The sequence below is a fragment of the Thunnus thynnus genome, chromosome 3 (genome assembly GCF_963924715.1).
Source record: "Thunnus thynnus chromosome 3, fThuThy2.1, whole genome shotgun sequence".
NCBI classification, from domain to species: Eukaryota; Metazoa; Chordata; class Actinopteri; order Scombriformes; family Scombridae; genus Thunnus; species Thunnus thynnus.
Window position 1 is genome coordinate 7342320 of NC_089519.1, and position 15354 is coordinate 7357673.

The window sequence follows — 15354 nt, forward strand, 5'->3', positions numbered from 1 at the left end:
GAGTCTTATTTTTGTTGTTTTAGCCATCATTTCCACCAGTTATAGGTAAGAAGTCAGATGATGAGACAGACTTTAAAGAAACCAACACAGATTATATAAACCACTGCAGTTGATTGTAAAACAGAAAGTGAGCACAGCTGGAATGTCTGTAATAATCCTTCACACAGCTGGAATGTCTGTAATAATCCTTCATTGCTCAAGAAAACTATATGAGGGCACAACTATGGCAAGTATGGTACCTGTGGTTAGAGTTTAACCGCAAAATCAGCCTGTAATGAATATTTACAGAAGATGGAATATGTTAACTCTCGCCCCTTCATTTTCTCTATCAGATAAGTGTGTTTTAAACCTGGCTGCTCGTGTTTCTTGGCCTGTCTGGCTTCTTTTTTTTTCAGCCACGTTGTGTGTCCAAAACTCAGCAATTAAATTAAAGAGAGAATCTTTTGTTGCGTATAGGAATGATGGCTGAAACCTAAATAAAATAAAATCCAAGTTGTAATAAACAGGATTTATCCTTTAAAGTTGGCAGCCCTTCTCTCCAGTTGGGATCCGTTCCAGTCATGTTTTAAGGCATAAAATATTCTGCCTTGAATAATAATTTGTGTCCAATATGGTTTTTCCATATTTCCATAATAAGAATTCATGAATATTCAAGTATTGTTCATTTCAAAAGTTAAACAGCTGGACACAAGATGTCTCCTACTTCTCTGTAAAGTTCATTCTCAGTGTTTGTTCACTTCAAGTATCACACTTGTGAAAGTTGCATATTGGACCACGACTGGCACCAAACTAATTGTGATAGTTGTCACAAATTATGTTTGTAGGTTCACACCTTAAAGTCACATTTCCTGTGAGCACAGAGAAACTTTCCACTTTCAGCAGATGAATGTGAAAACAACTTCTAGTGTCAAACTCTGCACATACATCAATCTACACAAACATCCAACTGCAGGAACAAGAAGGAAAACACATTTTTTATTTGACCTGTGATTAGTTTAAGACACCATTATCACACATTTACCTATTATTTCCTCTTTTCTCAGACATAACGAAATATTGTTACAGGCTTAATGAATAAAACAATCTTAACTGTCTGTTTGTCCATCCTCTGATCCTCTCCAACATCTCGGTTTCCAGGGAAACCATTTGGAACCAGCGAGTGGCGTTTCTGCAGGAGAGAGTCCTCAGCCAATGGGAGCGCTTCACCATATGGAACGCTGGGAAACAGGGCCGGAAGCTGTACCGCTGCCTCAGCCCGACCAATCAGAAGAAAGTATGCTACCTCCTGCTATAAAGTTGTATATTTATTTAATTGTATTCAGTCTCTCAGTGGACAGATGTGGTGGTAGTTGTGGTACAGTATGTGTGTGCCAGCATTCACCAGCATTACGTCACATTTATCAGGTCAAAGCTTTCTGTGATGTGGATGAGAACAAGATCCAGAAAGGCTTCTACACATATGAGGACTCTAAGGTGAGATCAGCTGATATATACAGAGCACAATAACGACAGTAAGCAGAGCTACAAGTTTATCAAACCAAGAATATTAGCTGTAACGCTGTAGTTAAAATGATCATTATCCAACTGATTTACATGCATACAGTGTATTTCTATGACGCTGTGACCAACAGTGATATGTGGATTGTATGCCTCTCTTTCTGTCGACGTCCCTCCAGGAAAGACCAAAGCCAAAAATCCCAATTCTGCACTACAAAGACGCCTCCTCCCCCTTCATTATCTGTGTTAAACTGGTGAGCAGAGAACGTGTTTGTGTGTTGTATATTTGCCGCTTCTGACCATCTGTCCCCTAGGTCTGTAATCTAAGTTAACGACATAATGATCAAGGGCGTGTGCCCGGCACAGGACATAACACACACACACACACACACACACACACACACACAGACAGGAGGCAGGCAGGAAATGGGTAGGGACAGCAGCCTGATCTTTGAAAACATCAAATGTTTTCGCCACTGTTCGTTTTACACGTATTCCATTTTGGGTTTAAATTTGTCCTGGAGTTAACTCTCAGCTGTTGTATAGATGTTTGTTCATTTCTTTATTAATACACAATAACACACACACACACACACACACACACACACACACAAGCTATTCAGGCAGCCAAATCACAAATTGCCTATTTATCACCCAGCAAGGTTCAGACATCAAATCTGGAGTGACCCCACCTATGGGGCTACTAATTGCTCAATTATGGGAATTGGGAGAAGTAATCAGAGGCAGAGGGCAAGGAGACCTGGACTCCATCATTCTCTCTCTCTTGTTCTCTAAGAGACACACACACATATAAACACCTGGACTCAATCACACAAGTTTTTCACCCAGATGTCAAATAACTCTAACCATCAAAAATATAATTCATCCGAACTTTGCTCATAAATCTAATTTACTGTAGGTAAGTCTTTTCTTTTTAGTCTGTATAATCTTTGCCTTTAGTTCACTACAGTTTGAACACAGTAGACAACACTGAAAACAGTAGTTGACCATCATTGCAAAGCAAAAGCTGAGTTTAGCCAATCAGCCGATACTCGATCAGAAGATCGCAGGATAATACTTTGTAATGTTTGCTTTTTGTTGTTGTGGAAAATTTTTCTTTAAATAATCTTTTCTGTTCCTTTTGTTTCATGTTTAGGACATGACAGGAGGCGTTCTGGAGGAAAACCTCAACTCTTTGCAGCTGAAGGAAGGAACAGATTACTACCATTTCAACTGACAGCTTGGAGAGCTTGGAGTGGTGGCAAAGACAGAGAGAGGGGCGCTGCATCTTTAACAGTGCAGAGGAATGCACAGGAGTGGATTACTTACACACACAAACTGAGGGATGGGCAGGTGATAAGAGGAAAAGAGTGAACTGAACATTGGAATAGAGTGAAGGACAATAGCAGGACGAGAGAAGGAGAAGAACATAATGTATTTTCAGTGTTAAAAGACTCTTTTTTATGAGTTTGAGAAGTCTCAAGTTCTCAGCAACTTTGGCAAAGTTGACACACCTGCTTATAAAGGCACAACAGTCCATCCTAGTCCTGATTTCCCTCCCGCACACCTGAACCACAGTACACTGGTTTTTACTGTCGTTTGTTTTCAGAGAAGCTTAATAGAATAGTTCGAGATTTTGGAAAATATGCTGACTTGCTTTCTGGCCGAGAGTTAGACAGGAAGATTGATAGCGCTCTGCTGTTTGTACGCTAAATATCAAGCTTGAGCAGAGGATAGTTAGCTTAGCTTAGCAGAAAGACTTAAAGACATAAAGACCAGAACTTCTAAGGCTCAATAATTAGTCATATTTTATTTGTTTAATCTGTTCAAAAAAATATAAGTATAAAACCGCCAAGTTGTGGTTTTACAGGGATTATGAGCGTGACTATTTCTTGGCCAAGACTCTTTTCATTCAGTTTTTGTACTGATTCAACACAAGACATAACGTTTTAATTGATGAGCTTAAGAAGTGCTGGTTGGGGGATCTTTTTAATCTTTTGGCAGAGGCAGGCTAGCTATTTCCCCTAGTTTCCAGTGTTTGTGCTAAGAGAAGCTAACTCTGGCTGTAGCTTCATATTTAATAGACAGATGTGCATAATGACGATCTTCTCATCTAACTTTCGGCAAGAAAGTGAATGAGCATATTTCCCAAAATACAAAAACTATACCTTTTTAAAATCTTGAACATGAATGTTTAGGCTTATAAAAGGAACCATTACCTGACCTCCAGGTGGAAGAAGTGGCAAGAAAAGAAGAATTTGAGGGCTGCTTTGGTTATTCAATCACAAATAGGAGGGCATTGGGTTCCTCATTTTACTTATTGGAGCACAGCTATTTATCATGCAAGGCTGACTGCCAATGTTGACCATTGGAGGAATCATCTTATTGTTGTTTTTTAATACTGTGTAGACTGAGACATGTGGTATTGGCCAACCTGTATACTTGAACTTGTATTGAAGTTAAAGAAGTGATGACAGAAGGGTAAACTTATCAACGGTGGCATGTTTTATGAGCAGACTCCTTACATAGCTTTCTTAACAGTCACACTCTGATGCAACCAGGCAAAATCAGATACACGCATATATCTGCTACAAACGTACAAACATGGATACTGTACGTATTTGTTTTTCTTTCTCTGGGTCTCTTATGAAATCTAAAGAACAATAACCTCTTTAGGAGAGCACAGTTCTGATACATAAACACGCACAAAAAGTTTATTTTACCTCACAGAGTGTGGAGTTTTTCTGCCCAAAGGTAAACAGACCTTTCCCCACAAATCTCCCCGGTGTTTCCTGGGTCGGCGAGGCGGTCTGCTTTACTGTAAATCTGGCCGCAGCAGTTTGTAGGGAAGCGGCAGTGACGGTAAAAAAAACTGAAGGGGGTCTTCAACTTTGCCAATGTTTTGTTTCCACTACCTTTGTTTGTTGTCATAGACTGAACATACAGTTGCACAGCAGTGTGAATGTACAGAATCACCGTACCGTATTAGAAGTTTGACTTGAATTCTTTGTGTTTGATGAATAGCAGGACTGTTTGGGCCTGATTCAGCTGGGGTTTGAGGTGAAAACCCCAGACCTCTGCCACCCACAGTACAGCTCTGTATAGGGGCTGAGAAAAATATCACACCCACTTAGCACTTACTCTCCACTTAGACCCTCTTCCCGCTCCGTGTCTCTACACACAAACACTTAAACAGTGATGTGTCTTCCTCAGAGATGTCACGTCTTTGCAGTAGGCTGGTTATTTTTGTCATAAATTCATTTGGCAGCAGTTTTGTCAATGAATTAAGCTAAATCATACTAACAAGGCAGGTATCATAATCAAGTAACATTAAACTTACCTATCACAGCTGTCAATCAGCACATCAAAGCTACTATAAGTTTTCAAATCTTATTAACGGAGCAATAAGTTCCAAATTGACCACCATCACGCTTATTAGAGGGCCCAAATTTAGCAGAGATTTGGAGATTTTTTGGTGGCGTTGCACTTTAAGATATTTCTGCTTTGGCTTCAGCCTCAAGCCGTGGTAGTTGTTGCTTGTGCTAAATCCATACAAACCAGGAAAAGCAGAAAAAATGTTTGCAATTAAGAACCTGCAACCAGGGAATGTTTGGCATTTTTGCTTGAAAAGAACTTAAAATAATTGCTGATTAATTTTCTCACTAATCAGTCAACTAATGAATCGTCTCATCTCCACTTTGCAGAATTTCACTTTTTTGGAGAGATATTGTATCTATTGATCTGTGACGCAAGTGTTGTATTCACTTGTGGTTTAGGTTGTTTTTTTGTTTTTTTGCTTCTTAGCCTCTCTAGTGACTCTCTGGCAACAACAGCAACATGGTATGGCAATGTCTGTCACTTCATCAATCCACCACTTTGATCTAGACTAAAATATCTTGATGGATTGGTATAAAATAATGACTTTAATGATGCTCTTACTTTTCCTCCATTGCCACCAAGAGGTTTACATTTGTGTCTTTTAGTTAAATGTCAAGAACTATTGCATGGATTGTTATGGAATCTGGTTCAAACATTCATGTCTCCCTCACCGTGAATTATAATCAGCGTTGGTGATCCTTTAACCTATAACTAAATACCTGCAAAACTAGAGACATACCCATCAGACTGTAGACACATCTGTATAAATCTGTAACGTAGTTTAATCCTTCATCACATCTTATCAGTAAAAACTGAATACATTTGTCAGCTCTGCTCACCACGCCTGTTGCTAAATATTTGAGTGAAACTACAAGGTTGACAGTTATTGCTTCCCACTGTGGCCACTCAAATTCAAAGTCTTGGAGCTACAAGGTGCTTTGGATAAATGTCCACTAAATTGACATCATATATTTTAGAATGTAACGAACCAAAGGGAGTTGTTTAAGTAAGACCGCGCTCCGTCTAAATACATCCTGTCTCTTTTACCCACTTTGCACTCATGATAAAGCACTTGGTAGATGATCAGAGTGAGCTCTAATGGAGAATCTATGAAAGAGACTTGCAGAGAGAGTAAACAGAGCTTTACTCAGTGTTTACACTCTGTCTCTCTGCAGACATCAGACCTGATAACACACACACACACACACACGCACAATAAATGACCCTGACCCTGGAGCCTGTTTGACTTCACTGGTCAAATAAACCTGCACGTGTGTAGAAGAAATGCACACATACACACACACAAAGCTGTGTGTTTTCTGGCAGTGCAGCTGATAAGAGAGTTAAGAGTTGGGTGTATTTGGGTGATGAGAGACCACAGAGGTCAGACACTGAAGGCTTTTTCATTAACCGGGAACTTTACCACATTCCTTTGTTTCAACATCTCTCTCTTTTTTCATGTGAGGTGTGTCTGTCACTAAAACTGCTGCTGAGCACAGTAACCACATCGTCTGGAATGATGAGATCTGGAGTACACGGTTATATAATAGCTTTTTGATAAGGTGCAGCTAACATTTTTTGACATAAAGCATGTCTTCATCAGAGTAACAGGAGGCAGTGGCAGTGTAGACGGATTTAAAACGCCTGCAAATCATCCATTTGGTTCAATGGTGTTCAATGTATAAATCTTCATCCGCAGTATCTGCATATGTAGTCAAAATGGAGTCAAAACCAGAACATGACTTTGGCGTCTTTCTTACCATTTAAAAAAATCATTATGCTACAGACAAGTGTAATTTCCATTGTCACATCAGGAAAGACAACCACTAAAACAGGAATGAAAACTCTTACTGTTGTAGCTGTTGAGATAGACAGGCTAGCCATAGCTAAGCTAACACAAAATTTACATATTTTTTTGTACTTTTAATTGACAAACATCCATTTAGATGAACCAATATCTCGGTAATTTCACATAACTACATAAAGTAGTAGCTAAAGTAAATGGTAATGCTCCTGCTAAAGGCAACTAGCTAAAGAAAGTAGCAGACTCACCATCACAGTTTATGACTTTTGTAGAATTCACATGACTTGGTGCAGTTAAACTACCTTTAAAATGATTTAAATTGTAGATCAATATGCTATAAATATTAAAAGTATACAGGCAGACAGACAAACTAGTTCAAATGAACAAGAAAGCTGAAAGAAGGTGCATTTTGCTTGTAGCCAGGCCTACATGTGTTTGTGTGTTTTCCCATGAAAACGTTGCAGTATCTGCCTGTTTAGGTCTTACGTTGGCTCAATGGCACCTAAACAGGCATAAAATTAACTTCAGTCTCTCTGTTATGCAGTTTTCTGGCCATTCAACAGTTAACTTTTTCTCAATTTCACTGTTTTCATAGTCACTGCCGTCTTCTCTCTTATGAAGTTGTTAGTGGTGCAAGCTGAATGAGTGATGCTCTCCCTTCTTGCGTTGTCAAGCTGCCCTTGAGCAAGGCACTTCAACAGTGCGAACCGACACTGCTCAGATGTCCCCCTGGGTAAATAAAGCTTTTTAAAAAGAGAGAGCAGTACGCTGCACACGAGCAGCGAGGAAGTGAGGGTCATGAAGGTTGAAATCAGAGATAGAGGAATGTGTGTGTGTGGCTCCGTAAGGAAGCAGTGTGTGGACAGACGAAGCGTTCCTCCTGTCAGGCTGCCTGAGAAGAGCCAGGTGACGGCAGGAGGATACGGCGCGCAGGTCAGAGGCTCTGCTGCTCTGTAAATACTTCACATGGTGAAGGAGCACATGAGGTCAAACAGCACATCAGCAGCTCAGACTTCCTCCGCTGTGGTGACAGGATTAGACTCAGGTCAGACTCCCTCTGCAACCTCCAGATCTTTGGGCTTCAGTTGTGTTTACAGTGAAGCTACATATATTTCATACCAGGGGCTGAAATGTGCTTTACAGTGGTACAGAGTTGTACGTTTCATGCAAAGAGACGAAGGAGGGGTTGAAAGTCCCTTATTAAAGCAGTCCCTCATACCAAATCCAGTTTTTTATTTATTTTATGCCTTTTTTTCCTTTTGAAGAGGAACTTGATGTCACAGTTTTTGTTTGGTAGCAGTAGCCTGGATGCATTTGTGTGAAAATAATTTTGGCTGTACTTTTTTCTAATAAGGCACATTTTATACAAGGTTTATAAGTTGTAACTGGGGCTCTATAATGTTTAAATCTGGAGTGGTGTCTGATATGTTTTCCCACAAAAGAGTTCAAGTACCTCATTAAAAAAATGCTTCAAATTGACATCTCCTCCTTCTCTTTCATTAAAAATCCATCATCTATGAATATGCAAATATTGTTCATTTAAAAAGTTTAACTATTAGACACCTTGTATCCTACTGAAAAGTCCAGTGTATATGCACTGGAGGTTTTCACATCGCACTTGTGTACAGTAGGTTGCATATTGGACCAGGATTATAAAATTTAATGGGCAAAACAATTGAATGGCTTCTTGAATGAGTCACTTCAACTTGTAGGCTTTGTCAACACAGAGGCTCCTGGCAATATTGGAAATTCCCACATTATGGAAGAGTTTGTGGGGGAGTTTTGGGGGCGGCTGAGAGGGAGAGGGAGTGGGAGGGGGTGTAAGACAGTCTGTCTTTAGGTATTTCTCGAAATGCGTTACATTGCTCTGGCTGTCTGGGGGAATGTGACGAGTCAGTAACATGCTTGCCGTTCCGACTGTTTTCTCACGGGAAAACCGCCCGAGAACCAAACAGGCGTTTAGAGCACATGTGTGATTTCTCGTTATGTCAGGGCCTGTCTTTTTTTTTCTCTCAGAAGACTATACGATATGGAACAAACACAGCAGTGACATGAGGAACGAAACAAGAATACTATAGCCTAACATTAGGTACCAAGAGTAAAGTAGAAGTCCCACTTGAAGCCCATTGTCAGTTTTGTGTCCAGTAACGTGAATATCTGAACAGGCTTGGCAATGACTGCAGAAGCTTTTGGTAAGGAAGTTGCTGTTCCAGATCTGCATGCTGCTCTAATTTTCACTGCGATGATATGATCCATCTGTTTATAAAGCCGACACGCACACACAAACACTCAAACAGACTTACTGTTTGTCTCTTTGCATTTTAAAGGACCTGGTGGACGTAAATACACGAGGAGCTGACATGCTGAATAGAAGAGAAATTGTCTAAGAAATCTATATGGTTAAAGGAATAAAGCCAAGTCGTTTTAAAGATAATTTATACTTTGTTTGCTTTTACTTAAATGTGATTTTCATTTGTGCTCATTCTGGTCAAGTTCCTGATGCATTTGGCCTTTATTTCTGGCCTTAAGTTTCTTTTATTATTTCTTTTTTCTTTGTTGTTCTTTATTTTTCAAAACACTTGAATGTTTTCTTTATCGAAATTACACACACACACACACACACACACACACACACACACACACACACACACACACATACATCTTTCAGGGGAATTTGTGGGCGTGGTTTGGAGCGAGCGCACGCGTGTCACTCAAGCAGACTCCTCTGCTGGCACGCGCCCCCGCTGACGTGAAGCGGAGCGCGCGGCGAAAGTTTTTTAAACAGCCCCTGTGTCCCGCTGCGCGCGCACTCTGCTCCTTTTACAAACCTCTTGTCAAAATGTTTTTGTGGCTCTGAGGCAGCGGCAGACGCAACCTTTGCCTCGGCTGAACTCGCCATGTAGCCCGCAGGCGCTGAACGGAGCATTACGGGACATTTCACTGGATCTTGCGGTTCGGGAGCTGCAGAGCGCGGCTGGTCTGGTCTGGTCTGGTCTGGTGTGCGGGATCCGGTGACCGCCCGGGCGGACTGGCCAGCATGCTCCGGCCGTGGGCTGTGCAGTGGATCACGGCTGTGCTCCTCTGTCGGGCGGCGGCACAGTACTCCAGCGACCAGTGTAGCTGGCGAGGAAGGTGAGGATGGAGAACAAAGGAACCAGTATACTGTTATGACCGACTGCAAAGAAAACACAATGTACATCCTTCAGGATTGTTATAGTATGTAGAGTTGTTATTTTCATCTGTATAATCCTTTTTTGTAAAATGATCTCGCTCCTCATGGATGTTACTTTGTGTGTAATCGTGTGGATGCAGAGGAGACATGAAAGAAACTTCAGTCGTGTGAGAGGGAGGTTGTGTCTTTGAACTGATTATGTTGCACATTATCCGGGATTTCAGTGAGCTCAGAAGAATGATTAGACGCACGGATGTTTAATTAAGATTTAATGCAATCCTCAGGAAGGGCACAGGAAGGCCACAGGGAAATTAGTGACTTTCATTTTGAGTCAGGGATGTTTCTGGCCGCTTTGTGCATTTGCTTGTGATTATTACTCATACATTAAATGACGTCAGATCTCAGTAATCTATAGATGAGTATTTTATTTTATTAGAGAATCACTTCTCAGAAAGGAAACGACTAAAACTAATCATACAGGATGTCTGGAAGGCAGCAGGAGTCTTACTAAGAGACTATTCTGATCAGCATCTAAAGTCAAATTTTTTGAAATGTGATTCATACACTTATGATCACAGGAATGTCTCTGCTCCAGCTCCTATCTTAAGTCAATAAAGCCATATGGCGCCTTTGATCACTCCTCCAAGTGCCAAAGTCATAAAAAATGAGAGCCTGTACTTCGCACTTGGTGTAAAGTTTACCCGCTTCAGACTTCTAACGACTTAATAGCCCAATCAGTTCCTGGTGTTGAGGTAGCTAATCCACATCTGAGACCAGCGACCACATCAGTCCAAGTGAAAGATTTGTTGGCAGACAGCTGCACCAAAGTAGTCAGTGCTACAAATGAATGATTTTGTCTCTCATAAAAATCCCTTATATATGTTTTTTAACAATGGTTTTCCAGCATATCCTTATAGATTTTTTTATTTTTGTCCCTGATCAAAATTCCCTTATTGCTGGATTATTTTAGCTATTTGATGTGATTCAGTGAAGTCACCCTTGATAATAAGGGAGGATAAAAAGACAATCTGTCCTCTCCACTGCAGTGGTCTGAGCCATGAGTCCCATCGCAGAGACGTGGAGCAGGTCTACTTACGTTGCTCCCAGGGCTCGCTAGAGTGGCTCTACCCCACAGGGGCCATCATTGTCAACCTGAGGCCAAACACAGAACCTTCATCAGGACACATGGCAGGTCTCCATGTGTGCATCAAACCCCATACTTACTCCCAGGTAGAGTACAACGTCTATATCAGCATAGGACCTTGCCTCAGTGTATTTAGAGTTTAAATGAATCATAGAGGAGCTGTATTTATTTGAAGGCAGTGTTTTGTCAAATTATAAGTATCCTTTTGACCCTCCTTGTTTAGGGTTCTCATGTGTATCTGGAGCGAGCTGGGGATCTGAAGCTGCTGCTGGCAGAGGGGGAACAGGCTCAGGGCACAGTGCACTGCTTCAGCCTGGCGGAGGGGGCTCTGTTTGTGGAGGCCGTCCCACAGACAGACATCAGCCGGAGGATCACGGCTTTCCAATATGAGCTGGTGCCCAGCCAGGGGCCGGGGGCACATATGTACCCATACCTGCACCCTGGTTTAGGTAAGAGAATTCAAGCATGTGTTTATTGTTTGGCAGATATATATTTTATGTAACATGGACAAAAAAAAAAAGAGGTCTTTATTTGTATTCAGCCTTTGTGTTGAGTTTTGTGCCACCAAGAATTTGAGTTCTGTGTTATTTTCTGTGTGACCAGTGAGAATGTAAGATGTGGGTTTTGAGTCAACGTGGGTTTTTTTGTTTTTTACTTGAGCTAGTTTTTAAAAGTTCAAATCATAGTATTCAGTTTCAACAGTCACTACCAAGTTCAGAACATATATTTCAAGTTTTATTACTCTCAAACCACACATTTCAAGCTGTCAAATCTAAGATCATAACACTGGAAAAACATTTTAGAAAAAGGCAAAATATTCACTGTGATAGATTATCTGTTTCAAGTCAGTTTCAGTTGTCTAGACGTAAATTTTCACACCGTTGGGCGTTTTGTCGATTGTCCAAAATTTGTCTGTAGTTGTCTAAAATGGTCTGTTAAACTCCTGCCTTGACACAGGTTGCCTGTTCAGTGGCGTAAGTGAAAGTGACAGACAAGAGTTAGGCTAAAAAAAGTTTTTGCCCACATTACTGTTTCACCTTTGTTTCTTCATCTCACACTCTCTCGTCTCAGCCAGACTTATGAAAACAAGCAGGGCAATCAAAAGGTCACGTTAGGGTCAAGCAGAAAAGTCAGCCAATCGTCTCTCAACTGTCAATCAAGAGCAAACCCCCCCTCAAAGCAGGGCGTTTTGGGTAGCCCACCCGTATGAGTAAAGCAGTCTGGTGGAAGGGAAGGGCAGTGGGTGGAGAGGAGAGCTGGAAGAAAGCCTGTCCAGGCCTGTCTGTCTGTCTGTTTGTGTGTGTGTGTGTGTGTGTGTGTGTGTGTGTGTGTGTGTGCGCGCACGCCTCTGTGTTTTATAGCTGTTTTTATAGCTGACAGGGTCAAGGGGTAATTCTCTGATTACGTCTCTTCCCTCACCTGCTGTTCTCATTCACATTCTCTCTTGATGTCTCTTTTGTCTCATTAACTCCCACCAATAAAGAGAAACAGAGAACCAGAACCAGACTAAGGGGTGAAACAACTCACAGGATGATACAAAAGCTAATGAGCAAAGAAAATAAGAACAGCAGTGATTTCTTATGTTAAAGTATTTAACAAAGAGCGTCTCATGTCATTTCTTTTTTTCACGTTTTCCATTTTAGTCACCTGTGAACCATGTTCAGATGAAGAGGTCCTCATGGCTGTGTGCACCAGTGACTTTGGTAAATCCATACACTCAGATACACACATACAGTACCATAGACTGTCACACACACACACACACACACACACACACACACACACACACACACACACACACACACACACACACACTGCTTCATTGCTTTAAAGGTGCACTATGTAAGATTTGGAAGAATTTTAGTTTAAAATGTTAAAAAAATTAACTAAAACTATCAACAGAATGTGAAGAAATAACAGTTTTGTCATTATGTCAAGGACATCTATGTATTGTGTTGCAGAGATGTCTACTGAAGTTAGCATGTGAACCAGCTAGCCCTGGCCCGTCCTGTCTCGTAATACCACTTCGTACCTCAGGGGTGATAGTGAGTCACTGTAGCGTCCAGTCTGCCCTCAGTCCAATATGACAGGAAGAAGTAGCGCTGCCGGAGATTTTGAGCTAGGCTGAAAGCTGTTGTAAGTTTCACTGTAGGACTGTTAATATGTCACTTTATTAAAGTAACCATTTAGATTCCCAATATGTGGTCAGTTTATCCAAGTAACGCCTATTTGGAAATTTGCGCTGACATTGTTGGAAAATCTGCTGCTGTAGCCGCTGGCTGGGTGAGACAGCTCGTCATCTCAGCTGCATGATCCTGATGAACTGATCTGTGCAGCTCTTTGACAATTTACCGCTGGCTCTAATGTCTCCATAGCATTTTGATATCTTGACAGTGCGATAGCCCAGATTCACTGTAAACAGTAAGTTTTACGCTATATTCAGTGAGTGATAAAAAAGGGGGGGCAGGTGCTGCCCCCTATTTGTTTGGAGCAGATGGCCAAATCTAACACATTGCACCTTTTTAAAGTGGCTAGAAATTGATATTTTTTTTATATTAACAATGTATTTACAGAGAATTATCACCTGAGTGTATAGCTCCTCTTGGCTTTTCTGAGTCTCCCTTTAATTCACGCTTTTTTTTTGCATTTTAGCTAACCGTAATTCATTAGTCTGCATTCAGTCACTTGCATGTTTGAGCTTCACTGTGCAGAATGATGTTTGTGCAGAGTTTGACACTAGAAGGCTGTTTTCATGTTCATCTGCTGAAAGTGAAAAGTTTGTCTGAGCTCATTGAAAATCTGGTTTTAAGGGGCGGGCCTATGAACATGATTTGTTACATCACAACTAGTTTGGAGCAAATTGTGGTCCAGTATTCAACTTACACATGTGTGATGAGGAAACCTGAAGCTTTCTGTGTACGTACACTGAGAATGGACCTTTCAGTGGAGTACGAGACATCTTGTGTCCAACAGTTAAACTTCTGAAACAAAAAAAAAAATTGCATGTTCATAGATTCTGGATTTTTCAATGAGGGAGAAGGAAGAGATGTTGTTTTAAGGATTTTAACAAGATAAGCGAACATTTTTGTGGAAAAAAACATGTTACACATAAATTACTATTCAAAGTAGAGTATTTTACATGCATCTTAAAACATGTGTGGAGGGGATCTTTAAATTTCCTTCTCTTGATGTCTCCTGTTCTTGTCTCTCTAGCGGGCAGTGGCATCATTCAAGGTGTGGCGTCAGATACAAACGACCACCTCCGAGTTGTGGTGACTATGAGCCGGCTGTTCCGTCAGAAGAGTGGGTTGTTCGCTTGGGGTGGAGTCAGAGGGCGGAGCTGGAGTGGACATGTCAACGTTCCCGCAAAGTGCGGTGTGCATCCTGGAGGGGATGAGTACCTTTTGACTGGCTATGTGCATTTTGGCGAAGCCTGGCTTGGCTGCGCACCTCGCTACAAGGACTTCCTGAAGTTGTACATCAGAGCACAGGGAGCGGGAACAAACCCCTGTCAAATAGACACAGACTGAGAAATCTCCTCATGGTTCTGGATAAAACAGGGTGAAGGATTATGAAAAAGTCAGTGAGGAAGACGCAAAGAGGAAGAGGCTGAAATGTGGAGGATGGAGCTACATTATTTTGAGCCCGATAGATAAGCAGGGTTACGGACCGCCAGCCATCATTAAAGGCTACTTCTACAGGCTCTTTTGAATGCTGTGCAACTTATTGCTGCCCTGCAGCAGAAATAACAGTTTGAACAATTAAGTAGCCAATGTGCTGCCTAAACTGTTTAGAAGTACTCATTTGACTGTACTTGTATACTGTGTGTGTAAATTTGTTTGTGCATGAGTGAGACGATGAATGAATGATGAGCTTAAATTAATTTTGTGCCTGACTGGTTAAAGGTTTTATTCTCATGATGATACGGCTTGCGTGGTCATTCTTGAAAGAAAGTTTGCTTTGTAAAAAGCTTTCTGTAAAATTTAGGAGTCTTCTGACAGAAGTGTACAGTTTGCAGCTCTGTGAGTCTTTATGTACTTAAGTGTGCGTGTTTTGCTAATGAGTTCAAAGCGTCTTTATATTTACAGAAAATAAAAATCCATCCTTCAATCTGTCATTCTTTTTAATTCACAAAAGGTATACATTTGATCTGTCTACTTCTCTCTCTCCACATATATATATTAGAGACCCCGCATCATATCTATTATGTGTCACTTTATGGCTCACTGTGGTTTGGGTGCAGATAATTAAAAACAACTGGCAAGTGAAGTTAATAGTAGGACCAAAAGTTACCAGCCTCTCTGTTGGCCCCCATGGATGCAAACAAAGAGATATTATTCACCTAACTACCCAAAAGAA

At 41.1% G+C, this 15354-nt stretch overlaps 2 protein-coding genes across 4 annotated transcripts in view; both read left to right on the forward strand.

Annotated features, from left to right (window-relative positions):
- b3gntl1 (UDP-GlcNAc:betaGal beta-1,3-N-acetylglucosaminyltransferase-like 1) overlaps nt 1–8158 on the forward strand; it is a 20755-nt gene extending 12597 nt beyond the window's left edge. For all 3 annotated transcript variants that reach the window (XM_067583034.1, XM_067583043.1, XM_067583051.1), the window contains 4 exons: nt 1138–1273; nt 1405–1473; nt 1677–1751; nt 2654–8158. In XM_067583034.1, coding sequence (XP_067439135.1) covers nt 1138–1273; nt 1405–1473; nt 1677–1751; nt 2654–2734 — 361 coding nt within the window. In that variant the 3' untranslated portion in view covers nt 2735–8158. The remainder of the gene's footprint in view (nt 1–1137; nt 1274–1404; nt 1474–1676; nt 1752–2653) is intronic.
- Nucleotides 8159–9434: 1276 nt separating this feature from the next.
- Nucleotides 9435–15105, forward strand: metrnlb (meteorin like, glial cell differentiation regulator b). Its single transcript, XM_067583072.1, has 5 exons — nt 9435–9811; nt 10898–11081; nt 11219–11444; nt 12639–12698; nt 14209–15105. Exons 1-5 carry the CDS (start codon nt 9717–9719, stop codon nt 14523–14525), a joined length of 882 nt encoding a protein of 293 aa, XP_067439173.1. The 5' UTR covers nt 9435–9716; the 3' UTR covers nt 14526–15105.
- Nucleotides 15106–15354: the final 249 nt, after the last annotated feature.

What these genes read in the sequence shown, in the direction of transcription:
- metrnlb (XM_067583072.1), top strand. Translation starts at nt 9,717, where the DNA reads ATGCTCCGGCCGTGGGCTGTGCAGTGGATCACGGCTGTGCTCCTCTGT. An exon ending in ATACCTGCACCCTGGTTTAG is followed by an intron (nt 11,445 to 12,638) that starts GTAAGAGAATTC and finishes TTTCCATTTTAG; the next exon opens with TCACCTGTGAACCATGTTCA. An exon ending in TGTGTGCACCAGTGACTTTG is followed by an intron (nt 12,699 to 14,208) that starts GTAAATCCATAC and finishes TTGTCTCTCTAG; the next exon opens with CGGGCAGTGGCATCATTCAA.